Here is a 20766-nt window from a genome sequence, read left to right as displayed (position 1 = left end):
CCCTCACCAATTCGTTGATATGTATGTTGAAGAGGGTGGGGCTTAAACTGCATCCCGTCTCACCCCACGGCCCTGTGGAAAGTAATGTGTGTGTTTTTTGCCAATTGTGTACATGGATTATATAATGTCGTATGTTTTTCCCCCAACCCCACTTTCCATCAATTTGTATAGCAGACCCTCATGCCAAATTGAGTTAAAAGCTTTTTTGAAATCAACAAAGCATGAGAAGACTTTGCCTTTGTTTTGGTTTGTTTGTTTGTCAATTAGGGTGTGCAGGATGAATACATGGTCTGTCGTACGGTAATTTGGTAAAAAGCCATTTGACATTTGTTCAGTACATTGTTTTCACTGAGGAAATGAACTAGTCTGCTGTTAATGATAATGCAGAGGATTTTCCCAAGGTTGCTGTTGACGCATATCCCACGGTAGTTATTGGGGTCAAATTTGTCTCCACTTTTGTGGATTGGGGTGATCAGTCCTTGGTTCCAAATATTGAGGAAGATGCCAGAGCTAAGGATGATGTTAAAGAGTTTAAGTATAGCCAATTGGAATTTGTGGTCTGTATATTTTATCATTTCATTGAGGATACCATCAACACCACAGGCCTTTTTGGGTTGGAGGGTTTGTGTTTTGTCCTGTAGTTCATTCAATGTAATTGGGTTCTGGTAGTCTTTAATAGTTGATTCTAAGATTTGTATTTGATCATGTATATTTCTGTGCTGTTTGTTCTTTGTTATAGGGCCAAAACGATTGGAGAAGTGGTTTACCCATACATCTCCGTTTTGGATAGATAGCTCTTTGTGTTGTTGTTTGTTTAGTGTTTTCCAATTTTCCACAGAAGTGGTTAGTCTATGGATTTTTCAATTACATTGAGCTGATTTCTGACATGCTGTTCGTTCTTTTTCCGTAGTGTATTTCTGTATTGTTTTAGTGATTCACCATAGTGAAGGCATAGGCTCAGGTTTTCTGGGTCTCTATGTTTTTGGTTGGATAGGTTTCTCAATTTATTTTTTAGGTTTTTGCATTCTTCATCAAACCATTTGTCATTGTTGTTACTTTTCTTCGGTTTTCTGTTAGAGATTTTTCGATTTGATAGGGAAGCTGAGAGGTCAAATATACTGTTTAGGTTTTCTACAGTCAAGTTTACACCTTCACTATTACAGTGGAACTTTTTGTCCAGGAAGTTGTCTAAAAGGGATTTAATTTGTTGTTGCCTAATATTTTTTTGGTAGGTTTTGACACTACTTTCCTTCCATCTATAGCATTCTTAATGTTATTCAGTTCCTTTGGCTTTGATGCCTCATGATTGAGTATTGCTCTGTTCAAGTAGACTGTGATTTTGCTATGGTCTGTGTTAGGGCTGTCAGTGGGCTGACTGTGAACGCTCTGAGAGACTCTGGGTTGAGGTCAGTGATAAAGTAGTCTACAGTACTACTGCCAATAGAAAACATGTCTCTCCCTCTCTCTCTCTCTCTCTCTCTCTCTCTCTCTCTCTCTCTCTCTCTCTCTCTCTCTCTCTCTCTCTATCTCTCTCTCTCTCTCTCTTTCTCGCTCTGTCTCTCTGACTTTCTCTCTCGCGCTCTCTTTCTCTCTTTCTCTCTCTCTCACATTCACATACATAATAGACTCACCAAACTCATTAAGTAGTGTTTATGGGTCCAGCCTAGTTGGCACTGGAACCAAGAGCAAGAGAATGAAGGAACATCAAGATTACAAATGTCCGACACAGATGGGTGCTGATGAGATGCCTTGTAGAGGCATTTAGCAAAGAAAACATGTCACTTGTTCACCATTTAATCCACAACAGTCTAATCTTAAAAGGCCTGTTTGTTGGATTTTCTCTCAATAGATGTTGGTTTTCCGAGGCCTTACTATGTAAACCTGTGAACCAGTGAATAGAGCCAGTGAAATAACTGTTTGAACTGGGATAGTAAGGGATCTCAGTGTTGTCTTCAGAGGTTTATTGATGTTTCCCATGTCCCTTAAAACCAAAGCCAAACACCCTCACAGAGGAAGTGTCCTGTGGTGGTCCGTCACTGGTACTAGTCCTAAGTGAAAAACAACCCCAGTCACTCACATATAGTTCCCCCCTGCTGTCCGGACTCTGGTCCGGTTCCACCCCCAGCCGTGACAATGACAGGACAGTGACAGAGCGGACTGGGCTGGTTCTGTGTTCTGCTGACAGAAGGGACACATGGAGACGGAGAAGTCCAGAACCTCTGCCCCCTCTGGGAACTGGGTCCAGGGTTCTCTGCAGGATTCTATCCCCAGGCTTGCAGAGCACTGGACCCCCAGAACTGGTTCTGTTGGCATTCTCCAGCGTTCTGGAGCTGGCTGCTAGGCTGTAGCCATGGCAACGTGTAGATAGGGCTCTGATCAGAGGATGTATTTCCTGAGCCTGCTGAGCCTGGAGGGAACATGACAAACAGAGGGCCTTAACACTGTCAGTACACATAGGGGGAGGCTGAGCACACATACACACACACACACTCTTGCGCTCTCTGTTTCCATCTTTTTCTCCCTCTCACTCTATATATTATTGTCTCCCATCCGTTCTCTCTCACGACTATGAATAAATGTACATAAACTTGCCAAAAATACATACACATGTGAGTAGGACCATAAATAAGTGGACAGATGTGTGTCCCAACAAAGACCCCGCTTTAACTTCATAGACAGCTTGTGTTATTGAACGTGTCTCAGTCACAATCTCTCCCTTCTGAGCTGAGAAGCAGCCTTATTGTGATACAGTGGGGATCTGTGGCCTTTCTAAACACAGATGGCATATTTCCACACTGACTGCATCTCAATGGTCTAAACCGTTTTTCTCTTCTAATCTCCTTTCCTTAATCTGCACTGACGAGAAAGAGCTGGACAGGGGGAAAGCACATTGACAGTTGGCATCCCACCATGCTTTCACCTGTCCTGTCCTGTTAGGCTATTCAATTTCAGAAGTCTGTACTGAAACCATGCTCTTCTTTTGTACCCTTGCTAATCTGAAAGCACTGATTAGATGAAAGCTCTATGGTGGAATCTCTACTCTGAGCTATTGGAGAGCTAGGAGGAACCATCTCCATATTGTTTTCCCAAGCTGTTTCCCATGCAGACTGGCTCCTAGCTGGCTAGAACCTGTTCACTTGGTGGGTCACCAGAACACTCCAACAGCTTTATGTGGATCACAGTTTAAATAACTGTGCCCTCCTCCTGGCCAGGTATTCATTGCTGCGCTTTGGCACCTTAACCTACTTCAAGAGTCACTTCAAACCCACCTCACTTCATCTCAAATGCAGATCAGGTTTTAAAACCTTGTCTGATGAGAAATGTAAGCAGTCTGAGAGGCCTCTCATTTTAATGAACCTTCCCATTATGCAGCCTCAGACACTCAATGGTGGCTTGGTAGGCAGAATATAATTGAATGTGCAGCAACGTACATGAGGCGAGGACTGGTGTATGGGGCAGTACTGAGCGTCTGGCCTGAACAAACGAGAGACCAGACAAAAAAGGCCCCTCATCCATTGTCATGGAAACCACAGGGGAACTGAAGGGTTTGGGAAAGTGCGGGTTGTTTTGGTTGCCTAGTGCCCTCTTCCACTGCCCTCTTCCCCCTCTTTCTTCCCTATCTCCTCTCGTCTCTCTCTCTTGCTTCTGTTTGGTGACTGTGAGGGGGACTTGAATGTGACGGTAGCTTGGCAACTCTCCCGGTGGCTGGCCATTGATATGCAGTGAGGGGGCTGGGGCTGGGGCTGGGGAGAGGGGAGAGGACTGAGGAACAATGCTCTTCTTATGAGAGTCCCTCTCTCAGGCCCAGGCAGAACTAAGTGGGAGAACAAATATTTCAGCTCAGGGAGCAGAGACGCAACACACAGGACAGGGGCAACCAGATGAAAAATCCTCACGGTCAATATCCCCTCTGCTGTGAGTGTGTGTTTGTGCGAGTGGGATGACGGATGAGTATGTGTGTCTGTTAGAGAGAATGTGTATGCGTGTGTGCATTGTGTGTGGGCAGACATGGTGGTCTCTTTAACTTGACACTGACTTGTTCATGCACTGATAGATGCATGCTTTCCCTCAGCCATTATTTATTTTCCAGTGAAAAACAAGACCACAGACACTGTCTCAGTGTTTATTGGGTACAACTGAATAAAAAAGACAAAACATCTGAAATACAGTCAGTTCCGATACTAAATACTATCTCAGATACACTATGTTAAATTCAAACCAGACATAATTACAGTATATTCACAATACAAGAGAATACATACCAATTCCCCCAAAAACTAACAATGGATTTATTGATCATTTTTTACTACATTCATATGATTTGACTGATCTCTTTTTGAGGAAGGAAAGTTATCCGAAGAAGTACAGATTGTATACATGTACACGGTAATATTGAGGACAATGAAAGTTGTTCATTGGGTCCTGATATCTGAGCAGGTCAAAATGTTCCACTGTTGTGTCACATGACAGTAAAACACAATATATCAGCATTGTATCAGTCAGATTGTACTGTACACAGATTCACAATTTTTATAGGGATTGGTTAGGTTCTATCTCGACTTCTATCAACATATTGACACGAGCCATTGTGTGGACTAGTGGTTACATTAAAAGCTTTTAATAATAATTAATAATGTTTATCTGTAGAATAGATGTGGTGTTAGGATCTGGGCCCGTATCCACAAAGCGTCTCAGATTGGAGTGCTGACCTAGGATCAGGCCATATAATATTATTCATTATTTACATTTACATTTTATTTATTTAGCAGACGCTCTTATCCAGAGCGACTTACAGTTAGTGAATACATATATATTTTTTATACTGGCCCCCCGTGGGAATCGAACCCACAACCCTGGCGTTGCAAACGCCATGCTCTATCAACTGAGCTACATCCCTGCCGGCCATTCCCTCCCCTACCCTGGACGACGCTGGGCCAATTATGATCTAAAAGGCTAAACTAATCCAAGATCAGCACTCCTACTCTGAGACACTTTGTGGATACGGGCCCTGAGCAATGTTAGTAGCTCTGCAGAAGATGCTCAGCAATAGCATGGTTCTTGAGGTGCAATATGTTGAGAAAACCCTGAGCTACACAGCTAAAATACAACAACACAACAGTGAATTCTTAACACACCAGACAGTTGATTTGCACCCAATTTCTGGAGAAATCGTAGGAAGACTACACTGTAGTGGTTGTTATTTACTCAGATAATGACAAGGAATATTTACTCCACATGTAAACAGTCAGTCACCAGCGGTGGCGGGGGTTATGATGTGTGTTTGAAGGGTACCATTCGACCACATTCCTTCCCTTGTAGATCACTGTGAGACGGAGTGCAGGCCAGGGGGTTAGAGGGGAGTTAGAGAGAGAACAATTAGCCCACAGAAAAGACAGAGGATCCCTCAATAGCTCTTTCTGTTGTTAATCTCCACTAATAAAACACAGGAAATTAGAAAACACACCAAGAATCCAGACCATAATTCACAGCTAAGATAATTGTTTGCTTTTTTTGTCTGGATAATTGAGTATTAAAAAAAAATATATATATATAATATAACTAGTACAAAAAAGTCAAGAAAAGTTCATGTCAGTGGATTCAGCTCTGGATCTCTCCTAGCATTCAGCTGTGCCACTACAATTGATATGTTGTCTCGTCATAATGGACCATCTGTAATGATCTTCATAACTTATCTCACAGCTAGGAGGGATAGAAGACAACCAAAGCCCTAGCCAAGAGTTTATTCAGTAGTCTGTCTGTAACCACAAGTCTCTCAAAACAAATGACCTTAATCTCAAGAGGTGTCTTTAAGCAGGATGTACATAGTGCTGAGTCTACCTTTAATCTCAAGAGTCTTCTTGGTAAAATAAAGGTAAAATAAGTGTCTCTCTACGGACCCAGCATTATAGAGATCCTTTATCTTCATTCAGTTCAATGCCCAGCACAGCCAGTGTGGGCAGAGAGATGTTGGGGTAAGAGAGCTGGGTTATTGAGGTCCAAGGGTAGCATGGTCGCTCTGTTCCCCAATGAGGTGACTCCTGGCTGGGCAGGGAGAAGGCAGAGAGGGGGTCTCAGCAGGGTGTTCCGATGGCCATGAGAGAGGAGCTGTCTTTGGCCTTGTCATAGAAGATGGCTGGTATGGTTCCAGACACAATCTTCAGCTTCTCCTCCTTGGTGGAGGATGGAGAGAGTGATGATGGGGATGAAAGGGAGGAGGGGTAGGTGGAGACTGTGGTGGCGGTAGTGGAGGATGATGATGATGAAGAGGCTCCATTGGGTAGACACTCCTCACAGCAACAACAGCAACAGTCCATGAAGGCTTGGCCCAGAGAACGACACAGACACAGGAACAACACCGGCGTCGCCGAGCAACGGACAAACAACAGGAACTGGCCAATCAGAGCCAGCAGGGCCTCAGTCGTCGTGGAGACGGGGTTGGCGACATAGGCCAGAGCGATGTTACAGACGTTCTCGGGCAGGTTACACACGGCATAAACGATGGCCAACGCCACGACTGTAGAACTCAACCTACGGTCTCTCTTCAGCTGCTGCTTCTTGGGAGAGGAGGAGGAGGACGACGAAGAGAAAGAGGAGGAAGGGCGTACTCCTTTTCCTCCTACTACTGTGCTGCTCCCCTGTTTCGTCCGTGCCTCCTCAGCGACAACGTGTCTTGTCACCAGCTGGCAGGCGAGGGTGAAGAGGAGCGGCAGGCAGAAGTAGCAGCCGAAGTACCACCACATGTGGGCCTCGTGGTAGGTCAGCACCAGGGAGTAGACCGACTCAGGCAGGCTCAGGGAGGGCCTCCGGACACACAGGTCCACCACGTAGCCCCCTGGCTGGACGGAGACCTCCTGGGTGAGCTGCCACAGCAGCAGCTCTGGAGCAGCCAGGACCATGGAGCCGATCCAGACCACAGACAGCTTGGCCAGGATGGACTGGCAGGGCTCCACCCGCGGGGCCTGGGGCTGGGGGCTGGTCGCTGCGTGGAACCGGTCGATGCTCAACGCACACAGGCTGAATGTAGCTACTCCCAGAGAGGTCACCTGGAGGGAGAGGGGGAGAAAGGGAGGGGAAGAAGGCAGAGAGGGAAGATGGGCGAGACAGGTGAGGACAAAGAAGGACAGAAAAGAAGCGGACAGGGGAAAGGAGAGAAGGAGAAGGAATGGGATTGAGTGACACTGGTTTCAATAGAAAATGCTCAAGAAAAAAACTTTGGGAAACACTACTGCTCCAAATAAATGCCCCCTAGGAATATGCAAATTAACCTATTCAGGCAGATTGAAAAGAGCATATAGACTAGCATTAGAACGGTCTGTCTGACCCAGATCCCCTCCTCGATAAGAGTTCCTAAGAACCTCAATTAATTACACACACCCGCCAGACAATTAATGTGAGGCGCTCGTTAGCATAACAATTGGCGAACTACCATAACACAGAGTTAACGTGATGCGCTCGTTAGCATAACAGTAGGCTAACTACCATAACACAGAGGCGGCTGGCAGACTGGGGCGGTATGAAGACAGCTATATACACGGTGGTGCACATAGTGTAATTACAACTATAAAACACACACATCATAGTGATTTAAGTACAGGTTGAGTCTGAAATATATTGGAAATACCCAGACTAAGGGAACAGCCAGAGCAGGGCTTGCACCATCAACCCTGCAAGTGCACTATTCCAGCCCTAATGGCAGAGTCCCCAGTGCACTCACACAGGGAGGATATTAAAAAATATATGAATAGTAGGTTATAACCACCATCCTGTCGTCCCTATATGTGTAGGTATAATCCTTTTTATGAATTACAAAGTATGATAACTTGTGTGTATGACTGGCCTACTATTAAATAATGGGAGAACGAGGAAAGCTAGAGGTGTGATGCAGAAATAACGGGACACCTGCGCGTGACGCAACAGGTGCATCTCTTTGGCTTGTTAATGCACACGGCCGAAATGTCCTCACGTGCGTGGACGTTCAATGTGAACTTTTTACCTCCATGTAGGGCACGATCCGACAGGACAGGTCCCCTAGCAACCGTCTCTTGGTGAGCTCGTTGAAGACGACCACGGGCAGACAGAAAAAGAGCACGAGGAAGTCCCAGAATGCCAGGCTGGCCAGGATGCAGTTCCACGCGCTCTTCAGGTAATAATTGTGCCAAACGATACACATGAGCGCGAGGTTACCAACGATGCCCATGGCGAATAGGATGAGGGCGAGTAGCATCACTGCGTAAGCCCCGTATGAGCTGTCGGTTACCGGGTAGAGCGGGTTGTGGAGCAGCACCGAGCTCTTGGAAGAGTTTCCCCGGGATCTGCCGTCCCTGTCCGAGGTGCTGTTGGCCAGGTGTGGGCCCTTGGGCGTGGTGAAGTAGCCTTCCGGTTCATACGGTCTGGGGTGTTGGTAGCTGTGGGGAGACTGCTGGTCCCGTTTCCTCGAGCTCCCATCCTTGGCGCCCCGGGGGATTCTCTTTTGGTTAGCGTCTGATTCATGCATCAGGGGTTCTATATATCCCATATCACCTCCAATCTGATTCAGATTCACCCCTGAGTCTGACTCCCCGGTCCCCTTGGTCAGTGCACCTGCAGCCCCGTCCCTCTTCTGAGTCCTCAGCACTGTGTAACCAGGACCGACATGTCGGGGCTCCGCAGCGCTCAGGAAAAGTAGCAACAAAGCAAAAAGAGGAGTCATTTTCAGAGTTTAAATATGATTGTCTTTTACCTTGATAGAATGCTCAGAGCAAAGTAGTTCTATATTATGCAAGTGTTGAGCTAGTTTAAAAAGGATCATTCCAGTCTGTATAAAAAGATTAAGTCTAATATATCCACAAATAGTTTTAAAAGAGTGTCCAAACTTCCATCCGTCGGCTGGTCCGTCCTGGTGTACAATTTTGAGTGTCTGTCTGGCTCAAACTTGCATGCCCGTTATTCATTAATGCTCTGCAGATTGAAGAGACCACATCCGCCCTCTGGTGGCCTAGATAGACGAGGCAAGGACCTCAAACCCTGTATTCAGAGAAAACGCCTAGTTCAGTTCAATCAAAGCAAGTCAATTCATCTTTATCTGGGAACCCCCATATCGGCCATATTTCCCACTAAAATGGCTGGAAAATAAACAAAAACATAATGTCCTGTGGACAGGAAATGTTAGATAGATATATTATTTAATAGAGCAGTTTTCTTTCTTATATCCTACTAGAATGTACATGTATATATTATACAGGGTATTTATTAACTTTAAAGGCCCAATGCAGTCAAAATTATGTTGTTCCTGTGTTTTATATCATATTGTACAACAGCTGATGAAACTAACAATGTAAAAGTGTGAAAAACATTTGATCAGTGTTATTTCCTGATAGATTGTATTTTCAATCAGCAACTACACCAGCCTGGTCTCATAGACTAGATGTAACATAGTAAATGTAAATCTGGGACACCCAAATTAGTATGATTTGTTACATTTGGTATGGTTACATAAGACAGATCCTTACTTAACCTTTTCACACATGAGTTCCAAATATCTCTAACGGTCACCCACAGCGTGAGATTTTTTTATACAGTTGAAGTCGGAAGTTTACATACACCTTAGCCAAATACATTTAAACTCTGTTTTTTCACAATTCCTGACATTTAATCCTAGTAAAAAATACCCTGTCTTAGGTCAGTTAGGATCACCACTTTATTTTAAGAATGTGAAATGTCAGAATAATAGTAGAGAATAGTTTATTTAAGCTTTTATTTCTTTCATCACATTCTCAGTGGGTCAGAAGTTTACATACATTAGTATTTGGTAGCATTGCCTTTAAATTGTTTAACTTGGGTCAAACGTTTCGGGTAGCCTTCCACAAGCTTCCCACAATAAGTTGGGTGAATTTTGGCCCATTCCTTCTGACAGAGCTGGTGTAACTGAGTCAGGTTTGTAGGCCTCCTTGCTCACACACGCTTTTTCAGTTCTGCCCACACATTTTCTATAGGATTGAGGTCAGGGCTTTGTGATGGCCACTCCAATACCTTGACTTTGTTGTCCTTAAACCATTTTGCGACAACTTTGGAAGTATGCTTGGGGTCATTGTCCATTTGGAAGAACCATTTGCGACCAAGCTTTAACTTCCTGACTGATGTCTTGAGATGTTGCTTCAATATATCCACATAATTTTCCTTCCTCATGATGCCATCTATTTTGTGAAGTGCACCTGTCCCTCCTGCAGCAAAGCACCCCCACAGCATGAATCTGCCACCCCCGTGCTTCACGGTTGGGATGGTGTTTTTCGGCTAGCAAGGCACCCCCTTTTTCCTCCAAACATAACGATGATCATTATGGCCAAACAGTTCTATTTTTGTTCCATCAGACCAGAGGACATTTCTCCAAAAAGTACGATCTTTGTCCCCATGTGCAGTTGCAAATCGTAGTCTGGCTTTTTTATGGCGGTTTTGGAGCAGTGGCTTCTTCCTTGCTGAGCAGCCTTTCAGGTTATGTCAATATAGGACTTGTTTTACTGTGGATATACAGTGGGGGAAAAAAGTATTTAGTCAGCCACCAATTGTGCAAGTTCTCCCACTTAAAAAGATGAGAGAGGCCTGTAATTTTCATCATAGGTACACGTCAACTATGACAGACAAAATGAGATTTTTTTTCTCCAGAAAATCACATTGTAGGATTTTTTATGAATTTATTTGCGAATTATGGTGGAAAATAAGTATTTGGTCACCTACAAACAAGCAAGATTTCTGGCTCTCACAGACCTGTAACTTCTTCTTTAAGAGGCTCCTCTGTCCTCCACTCGTTACCTGTATTAATGGCACCTGTTTGAACTTGTTATCAGTATAAAAGACACCTGTCCACAACCTCAGACAGTCACACTCCAAACTCCACTATGGCCAAGACCAAAGAGCTGTCAAAGGACACCAGAAACAAAATTGTAGACCTGCACCAGGCTGGGAAGACTGAATCTGCAATAGGTAAGCAGCTTGGTTTGAAGAAATCAACTGTGGGAGCAATTATTAGGAAATGGAAGACATACAAGACCACTGATAATCTCCCTCGATCTGGGGCTCCACGCAAGATCTCACCCCGTGGGGTCAAAATGATCACAAGAACGGTGAGCAAAAATCCCAGAACCACACGGGGGGACCTAGTGAATGACCTGCAGAGAGCTGGGACCAAAGTAACAAAGCCTACCATCAGTAACACACTACGCCGCCAGGGACTCAAATCCTGCAGTGCAAGACGTGTCCCCCTGCTTAAGCCAGTACATGTCCAGGCTCGTCTGAAGTTTGCTAGAGTGCATTTGGATGATCCAGAAGAGGATTGGGAGAATGTCATATGGTCAGATGAAACCAAAATAGAACTTTTTGGTAAAAACTCAACTCGTCGTGTTTGGAGGACAAAGAATGCTGAGTTGCATCCAAAGAACACCATACCTACTGTGAAGCATGGGGGTAGAAACATCATGCTTTGGGGCTGTTTTTCTGCAAAGGGACCAGGACGACTGATCCGTGTAAAGGAAAGAATGAATGGGGCCATGTATCGTGAGATTTTGAGTGAAAACCTCATTCCATCAGCAAGGGCATTGAAGATGAAACGTAGCTGGGTCTTTCAGCATGACAATGATCCCAAACACACCGCCCGGGCAACGAAGGAGTGGCTTCGTAAGAAGCATTTCAAGGTCCTGGAGTGGCCTAGCCAGTCTCCAGATCTCAACCCCATAGAAAATCTTTGGAGGGAGTTGAAAGTCCGTGTTGCCCAGCGACAGCCCCAAAACATCACTGCTCTAGAACATGTCTGTCATAGTTGACGTGTACCTATGATGAAAATTACAGGCCTCTCTCATCTTTTTAAGTGGGAGAACTTGCACAATTGGTGGCTGACTAAATACTTTTTTTCCTCACTGTAGATACTATTGTTTTTACAGATGAATGTGGTATCTTCAGGCATTTGGAAATTGCTCCCAAGGATGAACCAGACTTGTGGAGGTCTACAATTTGTTCTCTGAGGTCTTGGCTGATTTATTTTGATTTTCCCATGATGTCAAGCAATGAGGCAGTGCATTTGAAGGTAGGCCTTGAAGTACTTCCACAGGTACACCTCCAATTGACTCAAATGATGTCAATTAGCCTATCAGAAGCTTCTAAAGCCATGACATCATTTTCTGGAATTTTCCAAGCTGTTTAAAGGCACAGTCAACTTAGTGTATGTAAACTTCTGACCCACTGGAATTGTGATACAGTGAATTATAAGTGAAATAATCTGTCTGTAAACAATTGTTGGAAAAATTACTTGTGTCATGCACAAAGTAGATGTCCTAACCGACTTGCCAAAACTATAGTTTGTTAACAAGAAATTTGTGGAGTGGTTGAAAAACGAGTTTTAATGACTCCAACCTAAGTGTATGTAAACTTCCGACTTCAACTGTACATACACACACAGGCCGCTCAACTGTACGTGTGATGTCAGAATGCACTCACTGTTCCAAAATGTGATTGTTACACAACAGGACAGTTAAACCACGCTGCCCTCAAACCAAGGCACGGTGCCTGCTAATTATCTATAAGCTATGTTTCACCTTGTCAATTTGAAATTATTTTCTACCATGTTTTATTTTCTAACAACAGTTTGATTGAGGCGTGTTCCGCGTACATAGAAGTAGCCCATTTCACTGTTGCGGACAATTTATGTTTGAGGCTTTACTGAGCCAGACAAACTTCTCTCTTCGACCAGAGCCCAAGCACTTCCCCATTGTTTCCCTAGATCAAGTATGCAGATATTTTTGTATTTCCAGTCAGAAAAGAACTTGCACAAACGTTTTCCCCCTGCCACATTTTCCAGCTGGCGCCCACATTGCCTTCATTGTTGTTTTCCTTACTAATAATAACCTTGGACATGTGTGCGTTTCTATCAACACTGTATATCGTGTTGTTGTTTCTACTGTAGCATCCCGTAGGTATGTATGGAGCATAATGTATTTACTGTTTTATTCACATGTTTTCAAGTGCTTGTGACAAATCATGCATTCTGATTCTTGCATAGATTTTAATGTACACATATGATGTGTGTAAAATACTTTTTGGAAGGTTGTACTGATTATAATGAGCTAATGCTAAGCTAAATGGCAGCTATGTGTGGCACCATGTTTGTTGACATCATACAATGCATTCTGGTTGTCACGTAAACGTCTGTCAGACCAAAGATGTTATAATAAAACGAGGTGAAGGGATGGTTCAGTCGACTGACTTAGATTGTAACTATCGTTACTCAGGTTTGCCAGCTCAGATCCATCTTTCCAGGGTTTTATTTTTATTTAGTTTATAAACTTCTCCTGTGTTTGCCCCCCATTTATTGATAAATCCCCCATCATAGTATATTTCCTGCATCATATCCCCCCACGATACCTTCCCCCATTTCTACCCCCCATGGACTTGAAATCCCCAAAAAATTTAACAAATCCCCCCACAAACCCCCCTAAAACGGTTTCAGCCAAATCTGGCAACCCTGTTTAGCTTTCGAGCTACGGTTAGGCTAGGTAGTAGGCTTGTATTTGGGGTGATGATCTGTGAGGTGATAACATTTTATTTGCTTTGTGATTTGTGTAAACGACTTGTCAAGTCATGTGCTCCGGTTCTTGTATACACTGTAACAAGTACATCGAAGATTTGTAATATGCTGAAAAGTGGCCAAACTAAGTTCATATTTTTTGGGCAATGGGCGCAGCCATCTTTGACTTTGTTTATTTGCATTTTACAGTTAATGGCATTCTGGGATTAGGGAGTTTTTGCTTGTCAAACATAAACAAACATGGCTGCCATCATAAAGAATTTAGCTGCTGTTAGCTGACACACATCTCTTTTCTAAACAATATTACATTTCTTCCTTGTGCTCACCAGTGATTCGGTACATTGTAAACAAGTCTAACTGTTAGGTTGCTAATTTATGTTTTATTTTTTATCATAGCACCTGTTATTTAGACTGGTTTATGGAATGAGTTTGGCTGTGGATGTGTTCCGTGTGATGCTCTTTTACAATAAAAGGTGAAATTGAGGAATAAAGTTGTGAAGACCTTTATTTCCCATCAGTACAAAACATTGTTTAGATGTTTTTCAGACAACAATGCTGTTTAGACGCATTTGTTGGATCATAGGTTCTGTTGCTACTGTTCCAATCACATATTTGCGATGGTACGCTGCAGGGAACACTCAACAATGATCACAAATATGTGATCGTCCATGTCAAACGGTTAAGGCAAATACGAAAGTTTGGTGGTTGGTCAGGTGTGTAAAGCAAACATCTAGCAACCCAAAGGTTGCGAGTTTGAATCTCATCACTGACAACTTTGGCATTTTAGCTAATTAGCAACTTTTCAACTACTTACTACTTTTTAGCTACTTTACTACCTAACCCTAACCTTAACACTTTTAGCTAATATGTTATACCTCATTCCCTCCTTCAAGGAACAGTAGTTATATTCATAACTGTATGTTCCCTATCAGGCAGTCATTCGGTATAACATACATGTATTATGGGGACATACAATCATGCCCCAAGCCGGCTCAGAAGGTACCCAACTAGGAGGCCCACGGCAGCACAAGCACACACAGGTTCCACCGGCTCCAAAAAGGGGTTACAGAAGCCACTTTTTTCCCTAATACTTACCCGAGAAGTCTGAACTGTCAGAGCCTCATGAGACAGGAAAAAGCGGGCCAAGCACACCCCCATTCACATAAACAAGTGCGTACAGCCGAGCTTCCTGCCATCCAGGACCTCTATACCAGGCAGTGTCAGAGGAAGGTCCTAAAAATTGTCAAAGAGTCCAGACACCCAAGTCAGTCTGTTCTCTCTGCTACCGCACGGCAAGCGGTACCGGAGCGCCAAGTCTGGGATCAAAAGGCTCCCGAACAGCTTCTACCCCAAAGCCATAAGTCTGCTGAACAGCTAATTAAATGGCTACCAGGACTCTCTGCTTATCACCCCCTACCTACAGTCGTGCCCAAAAATATTGCCACTCTTGCACTTTTTTGAAGTAACTCACAATTTTCGCAAAAAATAAGTTGAAATTGAACAAAGTATTTGGTCTCCACAATTCTTTATTTCACTGTTAATATTACAGAACCTAATATATCCGTTTAAATCAGAAAATTAAAATGGCATTGACAAAATTATTGACACCCTAGACTTAATATTTGGTAGCACAGCCTTTGGTCAAAATAACTGCAATCAAGCGCTTCCTATAGCCATCGATGAGCTTCCTGCACCTCTGTACTGGCAGTTTGGCCCACTCCTCTTGTGCAAACTGCTCCAATTCTCCCAGATTTGAAGGGTGCCTTTTCCCAAGTGCTATTTTCAGATCTCTCCACAAGTTTTCAATGGGATTTAGATCTGGACTTGTTGCTGGCCACTTCAGAACAGTCCAGCATTTTGTCTTGAACCATTCCTTGGTGCTTTTTTGAAGTGTGTTTGGGGTCATTGTCCTGCTGGAGACCCAGCTTTCTGACACTGGGTCTGACATTGCGCTCCAAAATGCCTTGGCATTCACCTGATTTCATGATGCCATGCACACATTCAAGGCACCCAGTGCCAGAGCCAACAAAGCAACCCCAAAACATCACTGAACCTCCTCCATGTTTGACTGTAGGGAAGGTGTTCTTTTCTTTGAAGGTTTCATTTAGTTTTCTGTAAACATAGAGATGGTGTGCTTTACCAAAAATATCTAATTTGGTCTCATCTGTCCACAGGACATTCTCCCAGAAGGATTTTGGCATGTTCAGGTGTGTTTTGGTAAATTGCAGTCAGGCTTTCTTATGTCTTTCTCTAAGCAGTGGGGTCCTCCTGGGTCGCCTACCATATAACCCCCTTTCATTGAGTTGACAACAGATGGTGCGAGTTGAAACTGTCGTACCTTGTGTCTGAAGGTCAGCTTGAATCTGTGTGGCAGTTGACCGAGGTGCTTTCTCCACCATTCGAACAATCCGCTGCAATCTTCCATCAGGTTTTCTCTAGCGGCCACGTCCAGGGAGGTTGGCTACAGTGGCACAGGCCTTAAACTTCTTTATAACATTATGTACGGTGGAAACAGGAACATCAAGGTCTCTAGAGATGGACTTGTAGCCTTGAGATTGTCCAATCTTGTGTCTAATTCTCTGGTTTTCTTTATTTTCTCCATGTTCATTGCAGTACAAACAGTGACACAAAACAGGAAAATTAGTCATTTTCTCTATTCAAACTGGTTGAATTCGTGATTTCTATATTGCAGGCACCTGCAACTCACCACAGGTGAGTTCAATTCCAAAGTAAAAGACAATCACCTGCTTGAAATTGAATTATTTCTAACTACTTCTAGAAGGTGCCAATAATATTGTCCGTGCCATTTTAGGACTTCTTTGTGGAATAAGCTAAGATTTAGTAAATAAATCAGATTGTAAAAAATGTTTTCCAACTGCACACCGGAGACATAATATGTGGATACCAAAATATTTCTTAATTTCAACAGTTTTCTGGAAGAAATTGTGCATTATTTGAAAAAAGTCTAAGGGTGCCAATATTTTTGGCCACGACTGTACATTTACATAGCACTTCAATCAATCACCTAACCAAACCTACATGTACATACAGTATTACTTCAATCAATAACCGCAACTACCTCGTACCCCAGTACACTGACTCGGTACCGGTACTCCTTGTATATAGCCTGTATATAGCCTTGTTATTATAATTTTGTGTTATTTTATTGTGTTACTCTTTTTATCTATTTGTAAATGTTCTTACTTTTTAACTACATTGTTGGTAAAGGGCTCGTAAGTAAGCATTTCACGGTAAAGTCTACACTTGTTGTATTCGGTACATGTAACAAATAAAAATTGATTTGACTATGAGCCACAATGGGAGCAGTTAAATCGAAGCGATAGAACCTCACAAAGGTATGTGGGGAACCCCAACTCGCTGCAGCATAGATATCACCAATTGTCATGCCCTTGAACAATGCCCAAGAAGCCGCCACACCCCTAGTGGAGTGATTACGCAAACCGCTAGGCAACACTTGTCCTTTGCTCTCATATGCCTCCTGTCACGCCTGCTCCCACTCCCCCTCCCTGGCGCTCGAGGGCGCCAGGCTGCCCATCATTATGCACACCTGTCTCCTGGACTCCTTCACTTTGTTGATTGCCCCTTCTATATCTGTCTATTCCCCTGTTTGATCCCTGTGTCTGCATTGATGTTGTTTCGTTTCCCCTGTCCAGACGCTGTCCATGTTTTGCTCCATGTCTTTTACTGATTAAATAATCACCCTGTACTTGCTTCCCATTTCCCAGCGTCTGTCGAACCGAGATCGTTACACCTTCACAATCCAACGAGAAAGACGCTGCTTAGAAAGCGCACTACCCCGAGCTGGATTAGCAAAACAGACAAAAAACAGGTCACAAACACAGATATCTTTGGTCCTATCCATATACGTGCGTAAAGCGTGCACTGGACACAGGCCATGCAACCTCCGTTGTTCACTGAAACCAAACGGAAGAGGTGAGAAAGGGAACAGCTCAAAAGCCAGGGACCTGTAAGACATAGGCACAACCTTGGGAGAAAAAGCTGCATTAGGATGTAACATCACTTTGGAGTCGCCAGGTGTGAACTCCAAACAGGAAGGGTGTACTGATAGCGTGTGGAGGCCATGAGCAGGGCAGTCTTGTAGGAAAGGACCTTCAGGTCCGCAGACTCCAATGGTTCAAACGGAGGCTCACACAGAGCGTCCAGGACCAAAGCCAGGTCCCAGGTCCGTGCCATAGGCTTAGACACTGGTCTGAGCCAACACACACCTTTTAGGAACCGCACAACAAGAGGATGAGATCCCGGGGTAGAGTCGTCAATCCTTACATGACTTGCCAAGATGGCTGCCATATAAACCTTCAATGTGGAAAAAGGCCCTGCTCAAAAAGCTCTGTCAAGAACATCAAAATGTCCACCAAAGAGCTCTGAAAAGGAGAAACTCCTTTAACCGGACACCAACCCTCAGATGTGCGCCACTTATATGCATACAATCCTTTCTTAGAGGGTGCATGCACCGACTGTATAGTCGTAATCAAGTTCAAGGGTAAACTCCTAGCCGTTAAATTCAACCTTTCAAGGGCGAAACCCACAGATCTCATATCTGCAGTTGTGGGTACCAAACTCTCCCATGTGCCTGGGACAATAGATCCCAATGACAAGGAACCAGATCCCACCCAACAGGCGGATGATCTTCGGGAACCAGGGTTCAACTGACGGACCCTCTCCACAGTGGCCTGAATCAGGTCTGCCAGAAGAAATGCATAGATCGGGTTCGAGGCCACTGATACGCCAAAGCATCCGTTCCCAACGGAGTGTCCAGATCCCTCATTGAGAAGAATAGACGACAATGCATGTTTTCTCGCGATGCGTAAAGATCTACGTCCATCCTGCTGAACCGGTCCCATATCTGGGCATCTCACCGAGGGGTGCAGTCTCCATCCTGCTGAACCGGTCCCATATCTGGGCATCTCACCGAGGGGTGCAGTCTCCACTCCGTAGAGATAGGACTGCATCCCAGCCTTCCTGTTGAACTGGCGCCAACGAAGATGGCGGCCTCGCGACTAGCTCTTAGGAAACTTTGCGGTATTTTAAAAAAAAAATGTTTTATTTTTTACATTATTAGCTCAGAAAGTGTTTTGGATCATTACATACAGCCGGGAAAAACATTGGATATCAGAGCGGCGGTAACTCACCAGCATTACGACCAGGAATACGACTTTCCCGAAGCAGATCCTTTGTTTGCTCTCCCCAGGGCAATTGAACTGATTCCAGCGGCTGACCCAAAACATTGCCGGCGGAGGAGAGGCACCTCGGAGCGGCCTGCTGGTTCGACTTAGGAGGCGCGCACACCACCCACCGCTTCCAAGTATACTACTCGCTAATGTTCAGTCTCTTGTTAACAAGCTCGACAAGCTCCGGCAAGGATTTCTTTCCAGAGAGACATCAAGGCCTGTAACATACTTTGTTTCACGGAAACATGGCTCTCTGGGGATATTCTGTCGAAATCGGTCCAGCCAGATGGGTTCTCAGTTCATCGCGCAGACAGGAATAAATATATCTCCGGGAAGTAGAAGGGCAGAGGTGTGTGTTTCATGATTAACGACTCATGGTGTAATTGTAGTAACATACAGGAACCTTTTGCTCACCCGACCTAGAATACCTCACAATCAAATGCCGACCGTATTATCTCCCAAGAGAATTTTCTTTGGTTATAGTCACGGCCGTGTATATCCCCCCTCAAGCCGATACCACGACGGCCCTCAAAGAACTTCACTGGACTTTATGCAAACTGGAAACCACTAATCCTGAGGCTGCATTTATTGTAGCTGGGGATATTAACAAAGCAAATTTGAGGACTAGGCTGCCGAAGTTCTATCAACATATCGCGTTGCTAAAATCCTCGACCATTGCTATTCAAACTTCCGGGATGGTTATAAGGCCCTCCCCCGCCCTCCTTTCGGCAAATCTGACCACGAGTCCATTTTGCTCCTCCCTTCCTATAGGAAGAAACTCAAACAGGAAGTACCTGTGCTAAGGACTATTCAACGCTGGTCTGACCAATCGGAATCCACGCTTCAAGATTGTTTTGATCTCGCGTACTGGGATATGTTCTAGGTAGCTTGAGAAAATAATTTAGACTAATACACTGAAACAGTGACTGAATTTATCAGGAAGTGTATAGGTGATGTTGTGCCCACTGTGACTATTAAAACCTACCCTAACCAGAAACCGTGAATAGATGGCAGCATTCGCGCAAAACTGAAAGCGCGAACCACCGCATTTAACCATGGCAAGGTGACTGGGAATATGGCAGAATACAAACAGTGTAGCTACTCACTCCGCAAGGCAATTAAACTGGCAAAACATCAGTATAGAGACAAAGTGGAGTCGCAATTCAACGGCAGACACGAGACGTATGTGGCAGGGTCTACAAACAATCACGGACTACAAAAGGAAAACCAGCCACGTCGCCGACACCGAAGTCTCGCTTCCAGACAAGCTAAACACCTTCTTCGCCCGCTTTGAGGATAACACAGTGCCACCGACGAGGCCCACTACCAAGGACTGTGGCCTCTCCTTCTCCGTGGCTGACGTGAGTAAGACATTTAAGCATGTTAACCCCTGCAAGGCTGTCGGCCCAGACGGCATCCCTAGCCACGTCCTCAGAGCATGCGCACACCAGCTGTCTGGAGTGTTTACGGACATATTCAATCTCTCCCTTTCCCAGTCATGCTTCAAGATGGCCACCATTGTTCCTGTACCCAAGAAAGCAAAGGTAACTGAACTAAATGACTAACGCCCCGTAGCACTCACCTCTGTCATCATGAAGTGCTTTGAGAGACTAGTCAACGATCATATCACCTCTACTTTACCTGTCACCCTAGACCCACTTCAATTTGCTTACCGCCCCAATAGATCCACAGACGATGCAATCGCCATCACAGGGTGTGTGCTCAGCCCCCTCCTGTACTCCCTGTTCACCCATGACTGCGTGGCCAAGCACGCCTCCAACTCAATCATCAAGTTTGCAGACGACACAACAGTGGTAGGTTTGATTACCAACAATGACGAGGCCGCCTACAGGGAGGAGGTGAGGGCTCTGGGAGTGTGGTGCCAGGAAAATAACCTCTCACTCAATGTCAACAAAACAAAGGAGATGATCGTGGACTTCAGCAAACAGCAGAGGGTGCACCCCCCCATCCACATTGACGGGACCGCAGTGGAGAAGGTGGAAAGCT

At 44.5% G+C, this 20766-nt stretch overlaps 1 protein-coding gene across 1 annotated transcript; it reads right to left on the bottom strand.

Moving 5' to 3' along the window:
* Window positions 1-5572: 5572 nt before the first annotated feature.
* LOC311133156 (G-protein coupled receptor 37-like 1) lies at window positions 5573-8835 on the bottom strand. The gene is made up of 2 exons (XM_084166596.1): window positions 7994-8835; window positions 5573-7043 (listed from the first exon to the last, which is right to left on the bottom strand). The coding sequence occupies exons 1-2, from the start codon at window positions 8687-8689 to the stop codon at window positions 6072-6074; spliced, it is 1668 nt and encodes a 555-aa protein (XP_084022722.1). The 5' UTR covers window positions 8690-8835; the 3' UTR covers window positions 5573-6071.
* Window positions 8836-20766: the final 11931 nt, after the last annotated feature.

The sequence above is a fragment of the Coregonus lavaretus genome, assembly GCF_964263955.1.
Source record: "Coregonus lavaretus genome assembly, chromosome: 8".
Classification (NCBI taxonomy): Eukaryota; Metazoa; Chordata; class Actinopteri; order Salmoniformes; family Salmonidae; genus Coregonus; species Coregonus lavaretus.
Note: the sequence above shows the minus strand (reverse complement) of the source record. Positions and strands in the feature narration are given on the sequence as shown.

Excerpts from the sequence above, each read along its gene's own strand:
- LOC311133156 (XM_084166596.1), bottom strand. The coding sequence starts at position 8,689 with ATGACTCCTCTTTTTGCTTTGTTGCTACTTTTCCTGAGCGCTGCGGAG. Across the intron at positions 7,044-7,993 it reads GGATCGTGCCCTACATGGAG|GTGACCTCTCTGGGAGTAGC; the intron begins GTAAAAAGTTCA and ends CTCTCCCTCCAG.